The following is a 23,145-nucleotide window of genomic DNA, read 5'->3' as shown; positions in this document are numbered from 1 at the left end:
TGGGATGGCGTATCGCTGCAGAATGCTCAAATCAAATTTTATTTGTCACATACACATGGTTAGCAGATGTTAATGCGAGTGTAGCGAAATGCTTGTGCTTCTAGTTCCGACAATGCAGTAATAACCAACAAGTAATCTAACTAACAATTCCTAATCTACTGTCTTATACACAGTGTAAGGGGATAAAGAATATGTACATAAGGATATATGAATGAGTGATGGTACAGAGCAGCATAGGCAAGATACAGTAGATGGTATCGAGTACAGTATATACATGTGAGATGAGTATGTAAACAAAGTGGCATAGTTAAAGTGGCTAGTGATACATGTATTACATAAGTATGCAGTCGATGATATAGAGTACAGTATATACGTATGCATATGAGATGAATAATGTAGGGTAAGTAACATTATATAAGGTAGCATTGTTTAAAGTGGCTAGTGATATATTTACAACATTTCCCATCAATTCCCATTATTAAAGTGGCTGGAGTTGAGTCAGTGTCAGTGTGTAGGCAGCAGCCACTCAATGTTAGTGGTGGCTGTTTAACAGTCTGATGGCCTTGAGATAGAAGCTGTTTTTCAGTCTCTCGGTCCCAGCTTTGATGCACCTGTACTGACCTCGCCTTCTGGATGATAGCGGGGTGAACAGGCAGTGGCTCGGGTGGTAGATGTCCTTGATGATCTTTATGGCCTTCCTGTAACATCGGGTGGTGTAGGTGTCCTGGAGGGCAGGTAGTTTGCCCCCGATGATGCGTTGTGCAGACCTCACTACCCTCTGGAGAGCCTTACGGTTGAGGGCGGAGCAGTTGCCGTACCAGGCGCTGATACAGCCCGCCAGGATGCTCTCGATTGTGCCTCTGTAGAAGTTTGTGAGTGCTTTTGGTGACAAGCCGAATTTCTTCAGCCTCCTGAGGTTGAAGAGGCGCTGCTGCGCCTTCTTCACGATGCTGTCTGTGTGAGTGGACCAATTCAGTTTGTCTGTGATGTGTATGCCGAGGAACTTAAAACTTGCTACTCTCTCCACTACTGTTCCATCGATGTGGATAGGGGGGTGTTCCCTCTGCTGTTTCCTGAAGTCCACAATCATCTCCTTAGTTTTGTTGACGTTGAGTGTGAGGTTATTTTCTTGACACCACACACCGAGGGCCCTCACCTCCTCCCTGTAGGCCGTCTCGTCGTTGTTGGTAATCAAGCCTACCACTGTTGTGTCGTCCGCAAACTTGATGATTGAGTTGGAGGCGTGCGTGGCCACGCAGTCGTGGGTGAACAGGGAGTACAGGAGAGGGCTCAGAACGCACCCTTGTGGGGCCCCAGTGTTGAGGATCAGCGGGGAGGAGATGTTGTTACCTACCCTCACCACCTGGGGCGGCCCGTCAGGAAGTCCAGTACCCAGTTGCACAGGGCGGGGTCGAGACCCAGGGTCTCTAGCTTGATGACGAGCTTGGAGGGTACTATGGTGTTGAATGCCGAGCTGTAGTCGATGAACAGCATTCTCACATGTATTCCTCTTGTCCAGATGGGTTAGGGCAGTGTGCAGTGTGGTTGAGATTGCATCGTCTGTGGACCTATTTGAGCGGTAAGCAAATTGGAGTGGGTCTAGGGAGTCAGGTAGGGTGGAGGTGATATGGTCCTTGACTAGTCTCTCAAAGCACTTCATGATGACGGAAGTGAGTGCTACGGGGCGGTAGTCGTTTAGCTCAGTTACCTTAGCTTTCTTGGGAACAGGAACGATGGTGGCCCTCTTGAAGCATGTGGGAACAGCAGACTGGTATAGGGATTGATTGAATATGTCCGTAAACACACCAGCCAGCTGGTCTGCGCATGCTCTGAGGGCGCGGCTGGGGATGCCGTCTGGGCCTGCAGCCTTGCGAGGGTTAACACGTTTAAATGTTTTACTCACCTCGGCTGCAGTGAAGGAGAGACCGCATTTTTCAGTTGCAGGCAGTGTCAGTGGCACTGTATTGTCCTCAAAGCGGGCAAAAAAGTTATTTAGTCTGCCTGGGAGCAAGACATCCTGGTCCGTGACTGGGCTGGATTTGGTAGCCATGCTGGTTAAGTGTCCCTTGAATTGTAAATAAATCACTGACAGTGTCACCAGCAAAGCACTCCCACACCTTCTCATTCATGCTTCCCGGTGGGAACCAAACATGCAGAGATCATCCTTTCACCTACTTTGCATCTCACAAAGACACAGAGGTTGAACAAAACATCTCAAATTTGGACTCATCAGACCAAAGGATAGATTTCCACCAGTCTAATGTCCATTGTTCATGTTTCTTGGCCCAAGCAAGTCTCTTCTTATAATTGGTGTCCTTTAGTAGTGGTTTCTTTGCAAAAATTCAACCATCAAGGCCTGATTCACACAGTGTCCTCTGAACAGTTGATGTTGAGATGTGTCTGTTACTTGAACTCTGTAAAGCATTTATTTGGGCTGCAATTCCTGAGGCTTGTAACTCTAATGAATTTATCCTCTGCAGCAGAGGTAACTCTGAGTCTTCCTTTCCTGTGGCAGTCCTCATGAGAGCCAGTTTCCTCATAGTGCTTGATGGTTTTTGCAACTGCACTTGAAGAAACTTTCAAAGTTCTTGAAATTTTCCATATTGACTGACCATCATGTCTTAAAGTAATGATGGACTGTCATTTCTCTTTGCTTATTTGAGCTGTTCTTGCCATAATATGGACTTGGTCTTTTACCAAATAGGTCTATCTTCTGTATACCCCTTACCTTTTCACAACACAACTGATTGGCTCAAACACATTAAGAAGGAAAGAAATTCCACAAATGAACTTTTAACAAGGCACACCTATTAATTGAAATGCATTTCAGCTGGTTGAGAGGATGCCAAGAGCGTGCAAAGCTGTCATCAAGGCAAAGGGTGACTACTTTGAAGAATCTCAAATATAAAATATATTTTGATTAGTTTAACACTTTTTTGGTTTATACATCATTCCGTATGTGCTATTTCATCGTGTTGATGTCTTCACTATTATTCTACCATGTAGAAAATAGTAAAAAATAAAGAAAAAAGCCTGGAATGAGTAGGTGTGTCCAAACTTTTAACTGGTACTGTACATTTTCATCAAAAATAAATGGGAACGCTCAATTTAGTTCACCGTAGCAGTGTTTGGATACCTTGACCCAATTGGACCCCTGCTCCTCCATACTCATTACTCAGCCGGCCACATTCCCTAACCCTCCCTAGTAGATCTGAAAGGTGGAAGCTCCTCCATACTCATTACTCAGCCGACCACATTCCCTAACCCTCCCTAGTAGATCTGTAAGGTGGAAGCTCCTCCATACTCATTACTCAGCCGGCCACATTCCCTAACCCTCCCTAGTAGATCTGAAAGGTGGAAGCTCCTCCATACTCATTACTCAGCCGGCCACATTCCCTAACCCTCCCTAGTAGATCTGAAAGGTGGAAGCTTCTCCAAATACTTATTCATACCCTTAAGATCTTCAAACATCAAAGGGTTAGGGCCAAGGAGAGGGTCAGGAAGGGAACTCGTTATACCAACTCTTTCGGAAGCTTCACAGAGGCGCTTTCCCACTTCTGACACCAGTGACGCAACTGGTAGAGGGGGAAGAAACAGGAAAGGTCACCTGGATCCAAGCAGGGAGGGTGGGTTGGCAGCTACAAAAGCTTGGTGAAGCTTGCTAACTGTGAAACTGCTGAAGAGGCTAACGTTAGTCAACTCCAACTGACGCAACATAACAATATGACATGGCAATATGTGTTGAAGATTGGGTTGGTGTCAGGTCAAATGATTTATATATACACTAGATTGCTCCCAGAGGGCACTGTTCTGAAGCCTCCACACCTCCATCTTGGCACTCCTTCACGGTGTAAAAAATATTTTGGAAGCCATAGAAATGCTTTTATTAATCTCTACATTTGTTTTTGCCACCTTGATTCTATTTCAGCCACATTAATGCATACTTTTAAAATATATTATGTGAGATAAACAGAAAAATAAAAGATGAATAAGTATATAAAACATCTTCTTTAAAGTATAGTTTTTTGAAAGTTCTGTTACTGTCCCCACTACAAAAAAAAGTATCTTAAATACATGTTATTTTGTTATTGAAACATTTAATGAAATACCGTAGAATTTAATTTATTGCTATGGAGGACTGCTCCTTCTGGGGAGTGCCAAAATGGCCGAACAGTGGCCGGAATTCCAACTCGGGCTCTTTCTAGAGCTCCGACTTTCAAACCACTGACGTCATGAATTGGCCATATATTTTTCCAAGTTCCCAGTTCTTTTGAGCATGGCATAAACCCTGGATTGCATATGCTATTGTCACGTTCAGATCGATTTTTCTCAGTCGTATTTTTTCTGAGTTCCCAGTTGTTTTGAACGCACTGAAGTCGGAAATTTCCGAGTTCCCAGTTCCGAGTCTTTTGATCGCGGCATTATAGAAATTATTGGTCAAAGCAGAGATGATACGCTTTGTACGCAGGCTTAGTCAGATGTGGTAAGAAGTCCAGTAGATGGCGGTAATGTGACATAACATTGGTTGCCAACCTCCGTCAAACACCACTGATGTAGAATACGCAAATCTGCGACGCCCTTGGTCGCGCAGCTGTGATTTATTGTGATGGGCCTGGAGGTAATGTGAGTGAGTGTGCTCGACTCTATACAAGTAGTTTATTGGTGTTGGCTTCAAATGTCCGTTATTCGAGTTGAAACGGATTGGGTGGGTGTCTTTTTAACTATTTTGACTTTGCTTTTTGTCATTATTATCAGCAGAAGTCAAAGATTGATCGTGTGTCGAGCTAACGTTAACCTTAGCTCGACTGCAACATCTGTTTCTCGTTGCAGCAGTAACCATAACATGACATTCTGGTCAGAAATCTTACCAGACAGTTTTTACTCATAAAATCGTATGCATGCATGCCTGCCTGCCCTTTAGGTAACGTTTGCTAGGTAGCTAGTAGTGACATAGGCTAAAACAGTCTGACTACTGTCTGTTGAAGGTCTAGTCAGAAGATCATTTGCATGAAATTAGAAACCATCTGTCTCAGATTCCTTGTATTGTCTGGAAACGGAAAAATAAGTGTATATTTATCCCCTGTGATTGGTTCTATGGCTTCTACTAATGACACCCCACCCCTTTTCCTCAGGAGGAGGCAAGAAGCCCATGACAACATGAGTCCTCCAGCTGTGCCTGTGGTCCACTGTTGTTGTCACAGGAACATCTGGTTACACTCAACTGCTGCAGGAGGCTGCCAGCCTACCACCTCTGTGTTCCTTCAACCTACCACCTCTCTGTGTTCCTTCAGCACGTATTGATCTGATCTGCTCCTGGGCGATGGTGAGGAGAGGGCAGCACCATGAATAGATACACCACGCTCAGGCAGCTCGGGGATGGCACCTACGGCTCAGTCATCCTCGGCCGCAGCCTGGAATCAGGAGAACTGGTCGCAATTAAGAAGTGAGTGGAGGTCACATTGTCATAGCATTGTTAGTATGACAAAAAGAAGGCTATGATCTCTGTGTGCAATTGCAGTCCCACCTTTTGAAGGGTTGGTGTATATTGTAGGTTACATATTATCCTCTGGTGCCTAAATTGAAGGGCTTCAGCTTACAAGTTGTTGTAGCTGCTAAGCCGTGTAGTAAAATTAGCTGCCAGTGCCTGTGGGATTCGCTGGGAATGGCATTAGCCGGTGGCCAATCCCACGCGTGGTTAAGCTGACAGCTGTCTAGGCAGATGTCGACGAATGAAAGTGCACGGATGACTGACAGGCCCACCTATTTGGCTGATTTGAAAAAAAGGCATCTGTTGGTGAGTACCTTTGGGCAGGATCATAAAAACTTCTGGCTTCTAGTTATAACTTTGACAGGAAGTATGTGGGGGGTTCGGCAGCCACAGACTAGTTGCATAAATTTATGATGTTGGTGGCATGCTCTCTTGAGATTGAAATGGACAGGGCCTCTGCCTGTTATAAATCTGCTCTTTTCAATCATACATTTTATACGTATTCATCAAACTTCTTATATCAATGAAAAGAGTCCCAAATATGTTTTACAATAAAAAGTATGATCTATGATATGTTGGTCCTTTTAATTCAGTTAGGATGAAATTATTGTATATTTGTTTCAGAATGAAGAGAAAATTCTACTCATGGGAGGAATGCATGAATCTTCGTGAGGTCATAGTAAGTTCTCCTCCCCAGATATGATGCTTGTGGGTAAAATGCTCCACCTATTGCAGTGTTTCCCCTAGGATTTTGTCCAGCAGTGGTGGAAAGGGTAGGCACTGCACCACACTGGTATAGGGCAGCCTAAAGAATACAGCCTATGCTTTCAGTTGTTGTCTACTGTTTCACCAGTTAGTGTTTTTGTACCACCATTTAAATTCCACCTCTACTCAGAACCACAGAAACCAGCACAAAGAATCTAGAAGGTGACTATTGTGTGTACTGGCTTTGGATTTTAATTCTCTAGTTCCTCACTCAGACCCAGACATTCATTCTTTGCCGAGAGCTTGAATCCAAAGGAGTGTAGCAGCATTCTAGAAGAGAACCAGCCCTCCAGGGATCTTGGTTAGAATGTCAACTGTAAATAGCATGTGCCACCACCAAGACCCATAACGACTTTCCCCTCTACTCAAAACTATGGCATGGTGCCTCCATTTACCTCCATACTTTTCAGTGCATGGGAAAACTTCACCTGCATTTACTATGATCTGCTCTAGTTTTCTTTATTATACCTGAGTTATAAAGCATAAAGAAATCCCTAAAGGCTGCACCTTAAGAAATACCAGTTGTTCCCCAAGATGATATACAGTTTATTCATGCTTTGATTGTCAATCAATGTTTTTATTTTGAACTAAAGCGTATTTGTTGTATGCCGGTTTTAAGGGTCAGATCTTCTGTCTTACCTTTTTATGTTTCTAAGTCTGGAGGCCGACAGCAACTTAATTGGGGAGAATGGGCTCGTGGTAATGGCTGGAGCGGAATTATTGGAATGGTATGAAATACATCAAACAAATGGTTTCCAGGTGGTTGATGCCATTCCATTTGCGCCGTTTCAGCCATTGTTATGAGCTGTCCTCCCCTCAGCAGCATCCTGTGGTATCTAAGTCTGGCCATGATGGAGTTGTTTTTGATGATTTACAGATTGAGGTTATTTCCCTCATGCTTTGTCTTGATTGCTGAGGTACCATCTAATTTGTTCACTCCTTTCAGTCCTTGAAGAAACTCAACCACGCGAATGTGGTCAAACTCAAGGAGGTTATACGGGAAAATGACCACTTGTACTTTGTGTTTGAATACATGAAGGAGAACTTGTATCAACTAATGAAAGACAGGTAAATATAGCTTTTTTGATTGACATAGCCTAAATATAGGCTATTTGAAATGGGCTTAGTGCTTTGGGGATAATTGTCAGTAGGTCAAAATCATAGCTCATATATTGTTATCTGTATCATGTTACAGGTGTCGGCTGTTCCCTGAATCTGCCGTGCGAAATATTATGTTCCAGATACTGCAGGGATTAGCTTTTATTCATAAGCATGGTATGATTAGAATGATACACTAGCACTTTTTGCTAATGCTTTTTACTTGTTACTTTGTATGCTCAACTGTATGATTTTTTTCCCCCTAGGATTCTTTCACAGGGATATGAAACCTGAGAACCTTCTGTGCATGGGACCAGAGCTGGTGAAAATAGCTGACTTTGGGCTTGCCCGTGAGATAAGATCTCGGCCACCATACACAGATTATGTTTCAACAAGATGGTTAGTTTTGTTACCTCCATATGATGGGTTTATGTGTCACTAACCACATTTCTAGCCACAGCTTTTATACGAGTGAAGTCATACCGTATATAAAAAAATAAATCGCACCATTTTGAGATGGCGTGATTTAAATGCTTACAGATCATTTGTTAATTCGACATGGTGGGATATATTTGTGTCGGTAAAGTTAATAATGCGAGAAATGGCGTTGGAAAGGCCTTTATGCACAAATATTGATATACTAACCATCATATTTCGTGGAATTTCAAGTCTGAGAGAGACTTAGTCATTTCTTCAAACAATCATCTTATTGCAATAATGAAACTGTCAACTCAACAGTCTTGACTGTTAGGCTGAGAGCCTACCCTTTACAGACCATGCTGTTCCTTATATACCTCGTACAAAGATTGCTCAGTCATAGCTGGTTCAACCCACCCCCCCATATAGATAAGCCACGTTGGGTTCATCCTAAGGTCATCTGCCTCTGGTGCTGTCTCCCAGATGCCAGGAAGATTGGGACTACTGAGGCCTTTGCTCTGTTCCTCCAGGCTCTTTCGATCTTGGTGACACGCACCACATCTTATCTATGGAATGCCATCTGTAGGTTTTTACTTAGCCATCACTTAATCAGTTGCCAGTCCCAGCTTAAAAAACTCCTCTCAGTTCACTCAGGATGAAGGAAATATCTTACTACAATATTAGTTAAGTAAATCATTTCTAACTATTAATCTCAAACAAATAAGGTGAAAACATAATTTTTCCCTCACACATATCAAAGTAAACTTTGAGTCACTCGATGATATGGTGTTTGGCCCTCCCACTACAACTTTGGAAACCATGCAGTTTATAAGGCTACAGATGAAATCAGTTATGATGAACTTCACAGGGTGGTGAAAGTGCAGAGTGATGAGCTTGATGCTGCTTTCCAATAAATATTGAGGGTCTTATTCTGGTGACATGATGATCGATGCTTGAATGCCATTTGACAAATAACATTTTTTTCTCTCGCTCTTATCCATAAATCTCATCAGACACAGTAGGCCAGCCTACCCGTACTGTATCTGTGAGCTGTTGACTAGAGCGCACGTGCCAAGCCCAGGGTAGACACATTTGCTATTTAATGCAACACTTTTTGTGACAAAACTATTGATAGAGTTGGAAGTCCGATGGAAACACTTTGAACTTTAGATTTTGATCCGGTACATAAAACATAAGCATTTTGTGTGCACTACGTTATCACATACGTCAGTTTGGTGGAAACACCACTGGTGGGAAAATGCGCATATTTTCAATGCGAATTTTAGAATCTTCGCCAATTGGATGGAAACCTAACTACTGACACCATATTTAGTTATATCTGAATTTATTTGTCTAATTTTCTGTCAATTTGTGACATGAAACCTCTTGTATTTCTCTCATCATGGGGAGCATCAACCAGCCTATAAAGCCCCTCTCCCTTCCCTGTGGTGTCTTCCAGGTACAGAGCTCCAGAGGTGTTGCTGAGGTCCACCTCGTACAGCTCTCCCATAGACCAGTGGGCTGTGGGCTGCATCATGGCAGAGCTTTACACCCTCAGGCCTCTGTTCCCTGGCTCCAGTGAAGTGGACACCATCTTCAAAATCTGCCAAGTCCTGGGAACTCCAATGAAGGTAGCCTTGTTCCCCCGGGGCTGTTAGATCCAGAATATCAGCCAAAAGCAAGCTATACTGTCCTCACATCATCATGTAAAATGTCTTGTGGTGGTGTTAAATACATAAATCAAACCTCACTGAAGATGTGATCAGTCTTGTGTAATGTGCTTTGACAAACTTCACACATTATTTTTGTCATAACATCTAAAAAATGGTTACATCTATCTATTTTATTACTATATGGTACAATAAGCAGGTCAATAATCATTGTGTTGGATCCACTTCTTCTAGAATGACTGGCTGGAGGGCTTCCAGTTGTCAGCAGCCATGAATTTCCGCTGGCCCCAGTGTGTCCCCAGTAATCTGAGCAGTCTGATCCCCAACGCCAGTACTGAGGCCATCCAACTGATGAGAGACCTACTCCAGTGGGACCCTAAGAAGAGGCCAGCCTCTGCCCATGTAGCAAACCCTGGCTGGGGCATATCTCTGTTATAATCTAGGCTAAAATAAATGTTTAGAATGGATCCTTTGAATAGTTATTTTACCATCCACCGATAGAATGGTGAATACTGAAATAATTATTAGATTTAAAGCTATGTTAGCTTGTACATTGCTAAACAGGTTAGATATTCTAACATTTTAATGGCATGTTAACTGATTAATATGTCCTGCTTTGGGGTCCTTCAAAGCCAATCAATTATTTTATTCTCCATTTGCAGGCGCTCAGGTACTCCTACTTCTACGTGGGTCAGGCGTTGGGCACTCCTCAGCAGATCATGGAGCAGGGCAGGCCTCAGCCAGGTCCCCTACCTCCACAGCCACCACAACCATTACAGAAGCCCCTGCAGCAGCAACAACCACTGCTGCTGCTCAAGCCAGTGCCCCCTCCCCAGCCAGCGCCCCCAAATCAGCATTTCACCTCGTCCATGCCCCTGCAACAGATCCATCCAGCCCCAGTCTCAGCCCCCACCCCAGTTCCATCGTACCAGAGGCACTCAAAGCTGTTGCGAGAGCAGCCCAACCGCATGGTGAAGCAGGAGGAGACTGAGATGGTCCCACAGACCCGCTTAACTTACGTTGTTGACAAGAGCTTGCAGAGCCAGGTGAGTTTTCAGTCACCAACCAGGGCTACTTGAGCACGGCAAGCATTCGTCAGTGGAATGTCATTAAATGTTAGAATACCTTGTTAAATGAATACAAAATGAAATGGAAAGTTGATGAATTCTTCAGAAATGTAATTGAACTGTTTTTCTTCTTTCTCTCTCCATAGAGATTGTTAATACACCATTTCCTTTTTTTAACAGTTGACCCAGGAGGCAGAGAATGCCAACTTCTTAAGCTATCAGACGAAACCTAAGGGTGGAGGACGCCGGCGATGGGGCCATGGCACAGGCCTCCTAAAGGGTGACGAGTGGGATGACTTTGAGGACACGGAGCTGACCTCACTAAGTTTTCTGGACAAAACAAACTTTCCTACAGAAAAACGAAGAGAGGAGACGTTGAGCAGGTGAGATTGTCTCCCTGCGTTATCCCAGTGACCTGAGTAAACGCACAGGTCACTGGGATAATGCAGGTTATCTGATCTTTTCAGATAAGGGCTTTATGTATTTCTGTTATGCCTTTCAGGTACGGAAATGTTTTGGATTTTAGCAGCCCCAAAGTTAAGGGGCAGGTGACGACAGGTGACGATGCACCTTTGAATCTGAACAAGGCCATGTCCTACCAGGAGCCTTCAAGGACAGCCTCTGCCAAACAGTATTACTTGAAGCAGTCAAGATATCTACCAGGTAGAAAATACAAAAACCTTACCTTTCTTCCAAGTGGATATTTTTAACAAGGCACTTTCAGTTATTGCCAATGTACACTACTGTTCAAAAGTTTGGGGTCACTTAGAAATGTTCTTGTTTTTGAAAGAACACATTTTCTGTCCATTTAAAATAACATCAAATTGATCAGAAATACAGTGGAGACATTGTAGTAAATTACTATTGTAGCTGGAAATGGCTGATTTAAAAAAATATATATATCTACATAGGTGTACAGATGCCCATTATCAGCAACCATCACTCCTGTCTTCCAATGGCACGTTGTGTTAGCTAATCACAAGTTTAATTTAAAAAGGCTAATTGATCATTAGAAAAACCTTTTGCAATTATGTTAGCACAGCTAAAAACTGTTGTGCTGATTTTAAAGAAGCAATAAAATTGGCCTTTAGACTAGTTGAGTATCTGGAGCATCAGCATTTGTGGATTCGATTACAGGCTCAAAATGGCCAGAAACAAAGATATTTCTTCTGAAACTCGTCAGTCTATTCTTGTTCTGAGAAATGAAGGCTATTTCATGCGAGAAATTGCCAATAAAGAAGATCTCGTACAATGCTGTGTACTACTCCCTTCACAAAAAAGCGTAAACTGTCTCTAACCAGAATAGAAAGAGGAGTGGGAGGCCCCGGTGCACAACTGAGCAAGAGGACAAGTACATTAGATGGTCTAGTTTGAGAAACAGATGCCTCACAAGTCATCAACTGGCAGCTTCATTAAATAGTACCCACAAAACACCAGTCTCAACGTCAACAGTGAAGAGGCGACTCCGGGATGCTGGCCTTCTAGGCAGAGTTGCAAAGAAAAAGCCATATCCCAGACTGGCCAATAAAAGATTAAGATGGGCAAAAGAACAGACTGGGAGATTGGAAAACAGTGTTATGGACAGATTAATTTAAGTTTGAGGTTCACAAAGAAGAACATTCGTGAGATGCAAATTTAATTGCTGTAATTGCTGCAAATGGAGGATTCTTTGACGAAAGCTATGTTTGAAGGACCCAATTAGTATTTCAATTAAGAATCATTATTGATAACCTTGTCAACATCCTGACTATATTTCCTATTCATTTTGCAACACATTTCATGTATGTTTCCATGGAAAACAAGGACATTTCTAAGTGACCCCAAATGTTTGAACGGTAGTTTTTATCATAAAATTAAGTCACTAATCGGCATTGAGCCTTCTTTGTCAGTAAACTTTGAACTTGATGTAACTGCCATTTTTCTACCAAATCAGAGGCATAAGCATATGCACATGCTCTGATATAGAATGCCTAATGGTTTTCAAACCTGGATGAAACCACATTCTTTTCAGCACCTGATTATCAATGATCATCATCTCAGGAGTGGCTATGTTGCTGAGTCATGATGATGTAGTCTTGTTGAACCACAAGGGGCAGCTTGTTGCAATGGAAATTAAATATCAAACTCTGTTTCCTAATCTATCCCATCTAACCCTGCAGGTTTAAGTACTAAAAAGAATATGGCAATAAATTCCAACTACAGTGAAAGCAACCTCTGGGGCAGCAAAATTCCTGTTGGAGGAACACTTCCTAACCGAGGCACTCATGGTAATGATTTGTGTTGGGACCAATGTCCTGCATGTTGATCACCTGTCATCTTACTACACTAGTGAGAGGGCTGTGTGGTATAAGCTAGGGTGATGTATATCTGTGGTGTGTGCTAACAGTATTACATGTAAGGTACATTTCCTGTTATCTTTGATGGCCCAATCACAGGTTCAAATACTCTTCCAAGTGGATATGTACCGAACTATTACAAAAAAGAGGTTGGCTCTGCCGGCCAAAGAGTGCAACTCGCACCTATAGGGGACTCAACAGCATCAAGTGAGTGATCTATAGGGGACTGGACAGCATCAAATGAGGGACCTATAGGGGACTGGACAGCGTCCAAGTGAGGGACCTATAGGAGACTGGGCAGCATCCAAGTGAGGGACCTATAGGGGACTGGGCAGCATCCAAGTGAGGGATCTTTGTAGTCTCGATGCACAGTTGTCAATCCAGGCTAGGTGCTGTGTAGTAATGTAATTATATTGTAAGGTCATAATGTGGCTTGTCTCTGCTGTAACAGATTATGCAACCTGGAGGTCGTCTAGCAGAAGTCAGATGGGTGCCTCGTCCTATGTGCCGTCGCCCACCAAGACTACGCCTGGCCTACGGTCTCGCCCCCCAGCACAGGCCATCCATGGGCGCACAGACTGGTCTGCCAAATATGGACACCGCTAGTGGCCTCTTTGGGACACTTGTGTCATTTCAGTACTTCAGATTTGTCTTTTCCCTATAAAAGGAAAAACGTATGTTTTCATATCAAAGTATGTACATGTTATACAGCAATAACCTTGGTTTTGTATTAATCTGTGTCTATATTGTTCAATGTACAACTTTTTCAGTGTGTGTATTATATGGATAAATGACCTCTGCAAAATGTTGGTGTCGTCACATTTTGTTCCATTTTGTTCAGTGACAAATTCCATACCATTTTTTTGTTTATTGCGTAGCATAACTTTCTCAACCCCTTCTTAAAATGTTTGTTCCATAGATTTTGTAAAACGGCCCCATGACGTCCCCACGATCCAGTCTTTATGCATTTTATATTGCAAATATCACTGTGATATTTTGGCCAACACTGTTTTGCTGTTGCTAATTTGTCTTTTTATTTTTTTTACATGTTTTTCTTGGTGCTTTCTTTCATGAGACATTTGGAATACAGGAAACAATTGTATCTTGGTAATTTTTATATTTTATTCATAGTTTTTTTTTCTCTAAATCAATAACTGTGCTTTTATTTTAATCAGAATTGATGACACAATTGGCTTTAGTGTTATCTTTCTTTGTAATGAATTGTGTGGCTCTCCAAAAATTATTGAGAGATTGTATGTATGTTGACTTGGTTTATCTGCTGGGCCAAATTGTAAAAACATGTATAACTACCAGTTACCAAATGCCATTGCTAACATTTTATTTATGTGGTATTGTAATGACCATTTCATTAACAATTTTTTTTTTGGTAATGGTCTTTGACATAATTCTGTTTTGATTTGTAATCAATAAACTCATTGGTGTGTATATCGTCTGATTTAGTAATTAAGTAGTTAAATTCTTATTTACAATGAAGGCCTTCTGGGTTAACTGCCCAGGAGAAGAACAATACATTTTTACATTGTCAGCGCTGGGTTTTGATCCAGCGAGACCTATTAAAAAATATATATTTTTTTTTTCTACAAAAGAAGGCAGACTGCCACGTGCAGTGCCTCATTTGGATGTGTCTGAAGTCTTGGAGCTTGACTTCCCTACGTTTCTCCTACAAATGGGCCTTGAGCTTGTTTGGAGGTTCTAGCAGGGAGTGCAGCTACGCGTATACCAACGATGCTCGTCCGGGAAACTCGTCCTCTTCCACCGAGCGCGGGGCTTCGGGAGGGACGCACATGGAGCGGTGAGGGAGGAAGGGGACACCCGCCTAGCCAGCCAGATCAGCCGAATCAACCCTAGCGATCAATGGGGTGACAGATGTCGCAGCCAGATCGCCCTCACATCCGTAGTAGAGGAGTGGCTCGTCGGTTTATATACCGATAAAGAGTCATACGATTTACAGTTACGGTTTGTATTATTTTTGTGGGTCGTATTTTAAAATACTGTTGTCTGTTATGACATCCTCTGTAAGAGGGAGTCGGAGAATATGTGATTTGCCTTCTAATATGTTTGTTTCACAATGCATTTGTTATTTTACCCATGATGCCTTGCAGACATGCAAATCTCCAACTCAACTCTCATGTAGGTCATATGACACAGTGCTTGAGGTTCACTTCTTCGTTAGAAGCGTTTCGTAACTTTGTAAATTAACTTATTCGGAGTTCACACACACATAACAGGTGCATACTTGTCTCTCGATATATAAGGTCAGTATTACTCTTTAGACTTATCTAGAAATTATTGGTTGATAATTACACAGACAACCGCATGTTTTGTATGCTTTTGTTTTTCAGCTTTATTTTCGTGTATGTTTCAGTGTTCTAGTTTCAGAGTAGTCTGTTCACAATGTACAGTAATGTATTTGACAGGCATGCATGCACCAAATCTATTGCAATGCATCTAGCGCAACATTGCTGAATTTGCACACACGTGAAAGCGTAATGGAATGTGGTTATTTCTTTCCTACAGTAAACTTCAATTTCACCATGTCTGGAAAAGTGGTGTTGACTTATTTCAATGGGAGGGGAAGAATGGAGTCAATTCGATGGCTTTTAGCAGTTGCTGGAGTTGAGGTACGTAGGCGGAGCAAATAAAACACACTTTTACTGTAGGGCGTTGACATGAGTTGAAATAGTGGCTAGAGTGAAATAGTGGCTAGAGTGAAATAGTGGCTAGAGTGAAATAGTGGCTAGAGTGAAATAGTGGCTAGAGTGAAATAGTGGCTAGAGTGAAATAGTGGCTAGAGTGAAATAGTGGTTAGAGTGAAATAGTGGCTAGACAAACATGTGATGCCCACAGATAGATCACTGAACTGGATGTTCTGTCATAATTAAAATGTACGTACATTTTATGTCCACAGTTTGAAGAAGTGAATATAACAAAGCGTCAGGAATATGTAAAACTGTTGAGTGGTAAGTTTTGGTCACAATGGTAATAGAAATCTGATAACATGCTCATTGTTTTGAAGGGTGTTTAATTGTTTAACCTTCTTTTTTTAAAGATGGAGCACTCATGTTTGAGCAGGTTCCCTTGGTGGAAATGGATGGAATGAAGCTGGTTCAAACCAAGGCTATCCTGAACTACATAGCAGGGAAATACAATCTCTATGGGAAAGACTTAAAAGAACGAGTCATGTATGTATGACATTTTTTTAATTATTGAATTCTAACATTTATTTACTTGTTTGGTTGTATTGCAGAGACATAAGTGAAGCTGTTTGTATAAAAAATGAGGGAAATCTGCTAAGGTTTCAAAGGGTTTGGTTTTCATTTACTTTTAGGATTGACATGTATGCTGAGGGCGTGCAGGACTTGATGCAAATGATGATGGCGTTGCCCTTCATGCCGCCTGACACAAAGGAAACTAAACTGGAGGAGATCGAGAGGAAAGCAACAAGCCGTTACCTCCCTGTGTTCGAGAAGGTACTGTATGATTCGGGCCTTGGCCAGATGGGAAGAGTAGAGGTCACTAAGGGGAGGAAATCTAATCTAAGCTATTATATTACCATAACAATTGCAACATACCATGTTTGCTAAGGCAACAGAAAAGGTTGGCACGTTTGTACAAGTTGTATTGTATAAAGAGGCTGTGCTTGTGATTTTCTCACAGGCGCTAATTGGCTCCCAGTACCTAGTGGGTTTTCAGTTGAGCTGTGCTGATGTCCAGCTACTTGAAACCACCTTGATGTTGGAGGAGAAATTTCCAACAATTCTTTCCAAATTCCCTGCTGTTAAGGTAAAGTTGATTACAAATGTATTTTGTTCTTGACAAAATAATAATTAGTCAAATCATCTTGTTTCATTTGAGTCTCATCAAAACATGTTAGAGGTTGACATAACCCCAGTAGCATATGAATATCACATACCAGCTCCACGGCACATTTGTTAGATATCAGTATACAATATGACTGTCCATACCGGTTCAAATGTACTGCTACAAAACCCTGGGTGTGTCCCAATAATCTCTCCTCTCTCATGACGTCTACACTCTTTCAGTACTTCCCACAAATCTCAAAGCATTGGATTAGTGGAGGCATATTTCTTTTACCAGTAATTGCCTTTCAAATCAGTGAAGGGGAGAAAAACAAGTGCACACCCTGGGAGGAAGGATAGATGGTTAGGACATATTACACAGCAGATCTAAAAGAAGGGTAAAAAGATCCATGGATACTTCAGTTGATTCATTCTTGATTGTGTGTGAATGGTTTTCTTTTCAGGCTTTTCAAGGGAAGATGAAAAGCCTACCAGCCGTTCACAAGTTCCTGCAGCCAGGCAGCAAGAGGAAGCCTCAACCAGATGACGCATATGTAAAGACTGTGTGTGAGGTGTTAGACTTCAAGCTCTGATTCTCGTCTAAACATCAAGTAAAATTGACTTTAAAGAGTTGAAGTTAATATAATATATTACCTATACATTATTCCAAGTCATAATTTCTTGTAAAATGCTGTGGAGAAATTATGACATAAGCTTATGAATTGTTTAACCCTGGCAATATGAGTGTGGTGTATTGTTTGAAAATTTGTTTTAGAACTAGTTCCCTTTGTGCTCACAAGAAGTTTCCGACGTTCACCCAAGAAAGAACCTTGATTTACTTGGGTGAACGCCCAGAAATAGCCTCTGAGAATTTTATCAGGAGCGGGTGTCTTGTTACACATTCTCTTTTGTACCCAAAACTCCTCGTGCTGAGGATGAATCGTGTCTGTGTGAGTTGTGTGTATCCTAGTATAAAGGTTGCCTGGGGACAGTCCCCTCGTAGAGCTTCTGGCCAACCTGTACTGAGTGTGCAGAGTTTGTTGTAACCTTTCCACTGGCGTGACTCTTAATAAAGTTTATTTACTCATTGACTTGATGAGTCCATGATGGTAATTTCTATTACAATGTGTAAGGACAATTGTTTAACGAGCACAAGTATTTAATGTTTTCCAATAATGTGCACAAAGAAAAAGGCTGTTGAACAAACAAAATATTTGCTGTAACTAAACCCTCTGTGTCTGTTGTGAGTTTTCCATCATTGATAGAGGATATTTACTGTCATGCAACTGAATATGATTATGTAAAACTACTGAAAGGTTAGTAGTCAAACCTGCAATGCTATAAAATGTATTGTTCAAATCACATTACAATCACACTCATGAAGAGAAGTCGTAGGACCATCAGCACACTGAGTAAAGAAAACAGATATGATAACTTCATATTGATTGTGCACATTAATATGATTATGTAAAACTACTGAAAGGTTAGTAGTCAAACCTGCAATGCTATAAAATGTATTTTGTACGAGTAGTAAATGTCATTGTATTTCTGTTCACATAACCAATGAACAAATCATAGCCTGTGTGCTTATAACCAGGAGTAAATTTAATTGTTCAACAAAAAGTGCTCCTCTGTCCTTTGGTCAATGACTGAGTGAATAGTTATTGTAAGACTGTACTTCATTCAACTTAAACAATTTCCGATGAGACAACATAACTATTCAAGGAAGTACAGTGGCTTGCGAAAGTATTCACCCCCTTGGCATGTTTCCTATTTTGTTGCCTTACAACCTGGAATTCAAATGGATTTTTGGGGGGGGTTTGTATCATTTGATTTACACAACATGCCTACCACTTTGAAGATGCATCATTGTTTTTGTGAAACAAAACTTGAGTGTGCATAACTGTTCACCCCCCCAAGTCAATACTTTGTATAGACACCTTTTGTAGCAATTACAGCTGCAAGTCTCTTGGGGTATGTCTCTATAAGCTTGGCACATCTAGCCACTGGGATTTTTGCCCATTCTTCAAGGGAAAACTACTCCAGCTCCTTCAAGTTGGATGGGTTCTGCTAGTGTACAGCAATCTTTAAGTCATAGCACAGATTCTCAATTGGATTGATGTCTGGGCTTTCCAAGACGTTCAAATGTTTCCCCTTAAACCACTTAAGTGTTGCTTTAGCAGTTTGCTTAGGGTCATTGTCCTGCTGGAAGGTGAACCTTCATCCCAGTCTAGTCTCTGGAAGACAAACCGGTTTCCCTCAAGAATTTCCCTGTATTTAGAGCCATCCATCATTCCTTCAATTCTGACCAGTTTCCCCAGTCCCTACTGATGAAAAACATCCCCACAGCACGATGCTGCCAACACCAAGCTTCACTGTGAGGATGAGGTTCTCGGGGTGATGGGAGGTGTTGGGTTTGCACCAGACATAGCGTTTTCCTTGATGGCCAAAAAGCTCAATTTTAGTCTCATCTGACCAGAGTACCTTCTTCCATATGTTTGGCGAGTCTCCCAGATGCCTTTTGGCAAACACCAAATGTGTTTGCTTTTTTTTCCTTCTTTAAGCAATGGCTTTTTTCTGTCCATTCTTCAGTAAAGCCCAGCTATGTGGAGTGTAAAGTGGTCTTATGGACAGATACTCCAATCTCCGCTGTGGAGCTTGCAGCTCCTTCAGGGTTATCTTTGGTCTCTGTTGCCTTTCTGATTAATTCCCTCCTTGCCTGGTCTGTGAGTTTTGGTGGGCGGCCCTCTCTTGGCAGGTTTGTCATATTCTTTTATAACTCAACCCTGATCTGTACTTCTCCACAACTTTGTCCCTGACCTGTTTGTAGAGCTCAATGGTCTTCATGGTGCCCCTTGCTTAGTGGTGTTCCAAACTGGGGCCTTTCAGAACATGTTTATATATACTGAGATCATGTGACACTTAGATTGCACACATGTGGACTTTATTTAACAAATTATGTGACTTCTGAAGGTAATTGGTTGCACCAGATCTTATTTAGGGGCTGCATAGCAAAGGGGTGAATACATATGCACGCACCACTTGTCCGTTTGTATTTTTTTGATTTTTTTTTAAACAAGTACCTTTTAAAATTTCACTTCATCCAATTTGGATTATTTTATGTATGTCCATTACATGAAATCCAAATAGAAATCTATTTAAATTACAGGTTGTAATGCAACAAAATGGGGAAAGCGCCAAGGGGGATGAATACTTTTGCAAAGCACTGTAACACCCTTTTTACTCAACATTCACATAGCATTTAGTCATTGTGTATGTGCACTCACTGCCCCAGTGCTGCATACTTTAGGAATTACATAAAAGCAGCAATATGATCATAGGTTGCAGGATCAAGTTCTTTAAAGAACGTACAAACATTAAGGATGATTACAATAATACATATAGGCAAGCACAAACAATGTGTAAATGCAAATTCATCCCTTGTGATGACATTTTCCATCTTGCTTTAGTTGGTTGTTGGTATTGTTCAAATCACATTACAATCACACTCATGAAGAGAAGTCGTAGGACCATCAGCACACTGAGTAAAGAAAACAGATATGATAACTTCATATTGATTGTGCAGATTAAATATTTAATTAGAAACATTCCAATACAGGGTCAATTGTAACAGACATTAAAATACAATGAAAATCAGCAAAGACTTTCATGAACACATTCACCTAAGCTCCATATATTTCAAAACCATGCAATAATGGTTATAGTGGACTTCTGCTAAATGGGATATATTATTATATTATTTATTATGATGATTCTCACCTTAGTCCTGCCATGATACCACCTGGCATTATTTTACCAGATTTCTTGAATCTCATTCCCATTACTATTGTCAGCACTCCTGAGGCAACTGAGAGAAGAAAAAAAAAGATGTATGAAATTCTATATGAAGACATGTCAAGACCTACAATATACACATCCCAACACGTATTCATTCCAGCATAGCAGGCATACTAACCGAGGGAGTAGAAAGTCTTGGTTGGGTCATTTGAAATCATGAAGGCCCCATAGGCGGCTATGCTGCCAAACAATAGCCCAGCTATCAGTGACATGACACTACCTGTAGTAAAAAAAAAATATATATATATCTGTTACTTGCCATCAGCTTGTTAACAGGGTCAAAGTCAGTAAGACAAAGGAGCTGATTATGATATACTACAGGAACGGGGTCCAAAAACACGCGTGCAGTCGTGAAGAAGGCGCGACAGCGTCTCTTCCCCCTCAGGAGGTTGAAAAAGTTAGTCAAATCCTCAAAAAGTTCTACAGCGGTACCATTGAGAGCATTTTGACTGGCTGCATCACTGCCTAGTATGACAATAGCACCACCCGCGATCGCATGGCGCTACAGAGGAGGGTGCGGACAGCCCACCACATCACTGGGGCAGAGCTCCCTGCCATCCTGGACATCTATATCAGGCAGTGTTGAAGGAAGGCCCTGAAAATCGTTAAAGACTCCAACCCCTCAAGCCATAGACTATTTTGTCTGCTTCCGTACGGCAAGCGGTACCAGTATATCAAGTCTGACACCAACAGGCTCTTGAACAGCTTCTATCTCCAAGCAATAAGACTGATAAATAGCTAACAAAGTAGCTACACGGATTATCTTTATTTACCTTTTAGTTTTGCACAGGGCCCTGCACACACACACACACTCCATCATCTGCTCACTCACATTATATGCACATACATTTATACTGACTCTATACACACTCACATACACGCTGCTGCTGTCACTGTTTATCTTGTATCCTGTTGCCTAGTCACCTTAACCCTATACATATCTACCTCCCACCACTCCAGTATCCCTGCACATTGTTAATATGGTATTGGAACTGACCATGTACACAGTATAATTACTTAGTTATTGTGTTCTTCTTATTTCTTCTTCTTTCTGCTGTTTTTTCTAGTATTACACTGTTATTGATTATTGCATTGTTGGGTTTTGAGTTTGCAAGAAAGGTATTTCACTGTACTTATGCAAGTGACATTCAAAACTTGAAACTTGAATAAAACTGTGATAATGACAAATGAATGTAGCTTTGTGCATTTTGAACTGCTTGACTAGAAACTCCTACCTTTTTTCTTGTATCCCATGAATCCCCCAAGGACTATGGCTGCAGCGTAGCCAAATCCAAGCCAGTCAATTGCCATTGCAGTGCTGTGGAGCAGGAGTATGGGTAAAGACCAATTAATCTTAAACTACATAGCTAAATGTTACAAGATACTGTAGATAGATACAATTATGTAGTGAACGGAAACGGACACTTGACAAACACTGACCACTTGAAATATATGCGTATAACTCAGATAGGAATATAATGAATTAATTTACCTGGTATTTGCTAATTTAAACGTAAAATAAATGAGTAAAAATGTACGCCTGTTGTCCCAATGGGTTTGTTCGTTTTGCATGCCCCGGTGTCCAGTATGAGTGGAGGTAGTACATCTGAGACCATTCCATTGGTGCTTAAGTTAAATCTTCACGCACCCGGGTACCGGTCCATGCAAAACGAACTCGCCCAGTGGCACTATGTGAAAGTGCGCATGCGCGTACAAATGACGCGCTCACAACTGCATCACTTCCCTTTCAACCTGTCTTCAATAACCCACTAAAAATATATATAAAAAATAAATAAATTAACAAAAAGAAACCAACAAAGAAAATACCAAACGCTTTTGATTGTCATTCCGTTATTACATAAGTCTCAAAAACACAAATGAACACAAGCATAATTTAATCATTGAACAAGTTTATGGTGTCAGATCAGGTTCAAATGTGGTATAGGGCAAGGTGAGTAGGTCAAAGTACATTAATGACGAAGGCACTTTTTCTGCACTGCATTAACAACTATTAAAGGATATGCATAAGAGCAGCACAATCTTCTGAACTTTCTTAGCAGTGCATTAGATAATTTGAGAGGAATATTTAGGAAATTAACAAATACAAAATAAAATGTATCTCTTCAATCAACAAAGTAACATTTTCATTCTATATTCATAAGATTTTTTGTATCTCTTATGTGCTGCTGCATTTCAGGAAAGGCATGCACAACTGTTCAAGTAAAGTACAGGACGTCAACAAAACAGTCTGTCCATGTACATACACGACACCACCAGAAGTATGTGGACACCTGCTCGTCGAACATCTCATTTCAAATCATGGACATTAATATGGATTTGGACCCCCTTTTGCTGCTATAACAGCCTCCACTCTTCTGGGAAGGCTTTCCACTGCGGGGATTTGCTTCCATTCAGCCACAAGCGTTAGTGAGATCGGGCACTGATGTTGGGCGATAAGGCCTGGCTCTCAGTCAGCATTCCAATTCATCCCAAAGGTGTTCGATGGTGTTGAGGTCAGGGATCTGTGTTCTTCCACACCGATCTCGACAAACCATTTCTGTATGGACCTCACTTTGTGCACGTGGGCCTTCCCCAAACTGTTCCCACAAAGTTGGAAGCCCAGAA

At 41.5% G+C, this 23,145-nt stretch overlaps 3 protein-coding genes across 9 annotated transcripts; 2 read left to right on the top strand and 1 right to left on the bottom strand.

Moving 5' to 3' along the window:
- The first annotated feature begins 4,517 nt into the window (after positions 1 to 4,517).
- Positions 4,518 to 14,287, top strand: LOC135523457 (serine/threonine-protein kinase ICK-like). Of its 7 annotated transcripts, none has more exons than XM_064950135.1 (14): positions 4,518 to 4,618; positions 5,133 to 5,443; positions 6,113 to 6,167; positions 7,200 to 7,321; positions 7,449 to 7,528; positions 7,618 to 7,750; positions 9,228 to 9,399; positions 9,673 to 9,840; positions 10,101 to 10,484; positions 10,686 to 10,888; positions 11,008 to 11,168; positions 12,665 to 12,772; positions 12,941 to 13,048; positions 13,293 to 14,287. In XM_064950135.1, exons 2-14 carry the CDS (start codon positions 5,343 to 5,345, stop codon positions 13,445 to 13,447), a joined length of 1,950 nt encoding a protein of 649 aa, XP_064806207.1. In that variant the 5' UTR covers positions 4,518 to 4,618; positions 5,133 to 5,342; the 3' UTR covers positions 13,448 to 14,287. The 7 variants fall into 7 exon arrangements, with proteins under 7 accessions (XP_064806207.1, XP_064806206.1, XP_064806205.1 ...); XM_064950134.1 differs by having other exon boundaries at positions 4,553 to 4,705; positions 5,292 to 5,443; XM_064950133.1 differs by having other exon boundaries at positions 4,554 to 4,705.
- A 702-nt stretch (positions 14,288 to 14,989) lies between these two features.
- Positions 14,990 to 17,753, top strand: LOC135523455 (glutathione S-transferase 3-like). Its single transcript, XM_064950131.1, has 7 exons — positions 14,990 to 15,117; positions 15,380 to 15,483; positions 15,771 to 15,822; positions 15,912 to 16,044; positions 16,191 to 16,332; positions 16,520 to 16,645; positions 17,127 to 17,753. The coding sequence occupies exons 2-7, from the start codon at positions 15,397 to 15,399 to the stop codon at positions 17,253 to 17,255; spliced, it is 669 nt and encodes a 222-aa protein (XP_064806203.1). The 5' UTR covers positions 14,990 to 15,117; positions 15,380 to 15,396; the 3' UTR covers positions 17,256 to 17,753.
- Positions 17,754 to 18,246: 493 nt separating this feature from the next.
- LOC135523456 (transmembrane protein 14A-like) lies at positions 18,247 to 22,286 on the bottom strand. Its single transcript, XM_064950132.1, has 5 exons — positions 22,013 to 22,286; positions 21,756 to 21,838; positions 20,639 to 20,740; positions 20,443 to 20,530; positions 18,247 to 20,203 (listed from the first exon to the last, which is right to left on the bottom strand). The coding sequence occupies exons 1-5, from the start codon at positions 22,090 to 22,092 to the stop codon at positions 20,155 to 20,157; spliced, it is 402 nt and encodes a 133-aa protein (XP_064806204.1). The 5' UTR covers positions 22,093 to 22,286; the 3' UTR covers positions 18,247 to 20,154.
- Between the last annotated feature and the right edge of the window lie 859 nt (positions 22,287 to 23,145).

Source organism: Oncorhynchus masou, chromosome 31 (assembly GCF_036934945.1).
Source record: "Oncorhynchus masou masou isolate Uvic2021 chromosome 31, UVic_Omas_1.1, whole genome shotgun sequence".
Classification (NCBI taxonomy): Eukaryota; Metazoa; Chordata; class Actinopteri; order Salmoniformes; family Salmonidae; genus Oncorhynchus; species Oncorhynchus masou.
This window is presented reverse-complemented; position numbering and strand designations above follow the sequence as displayed.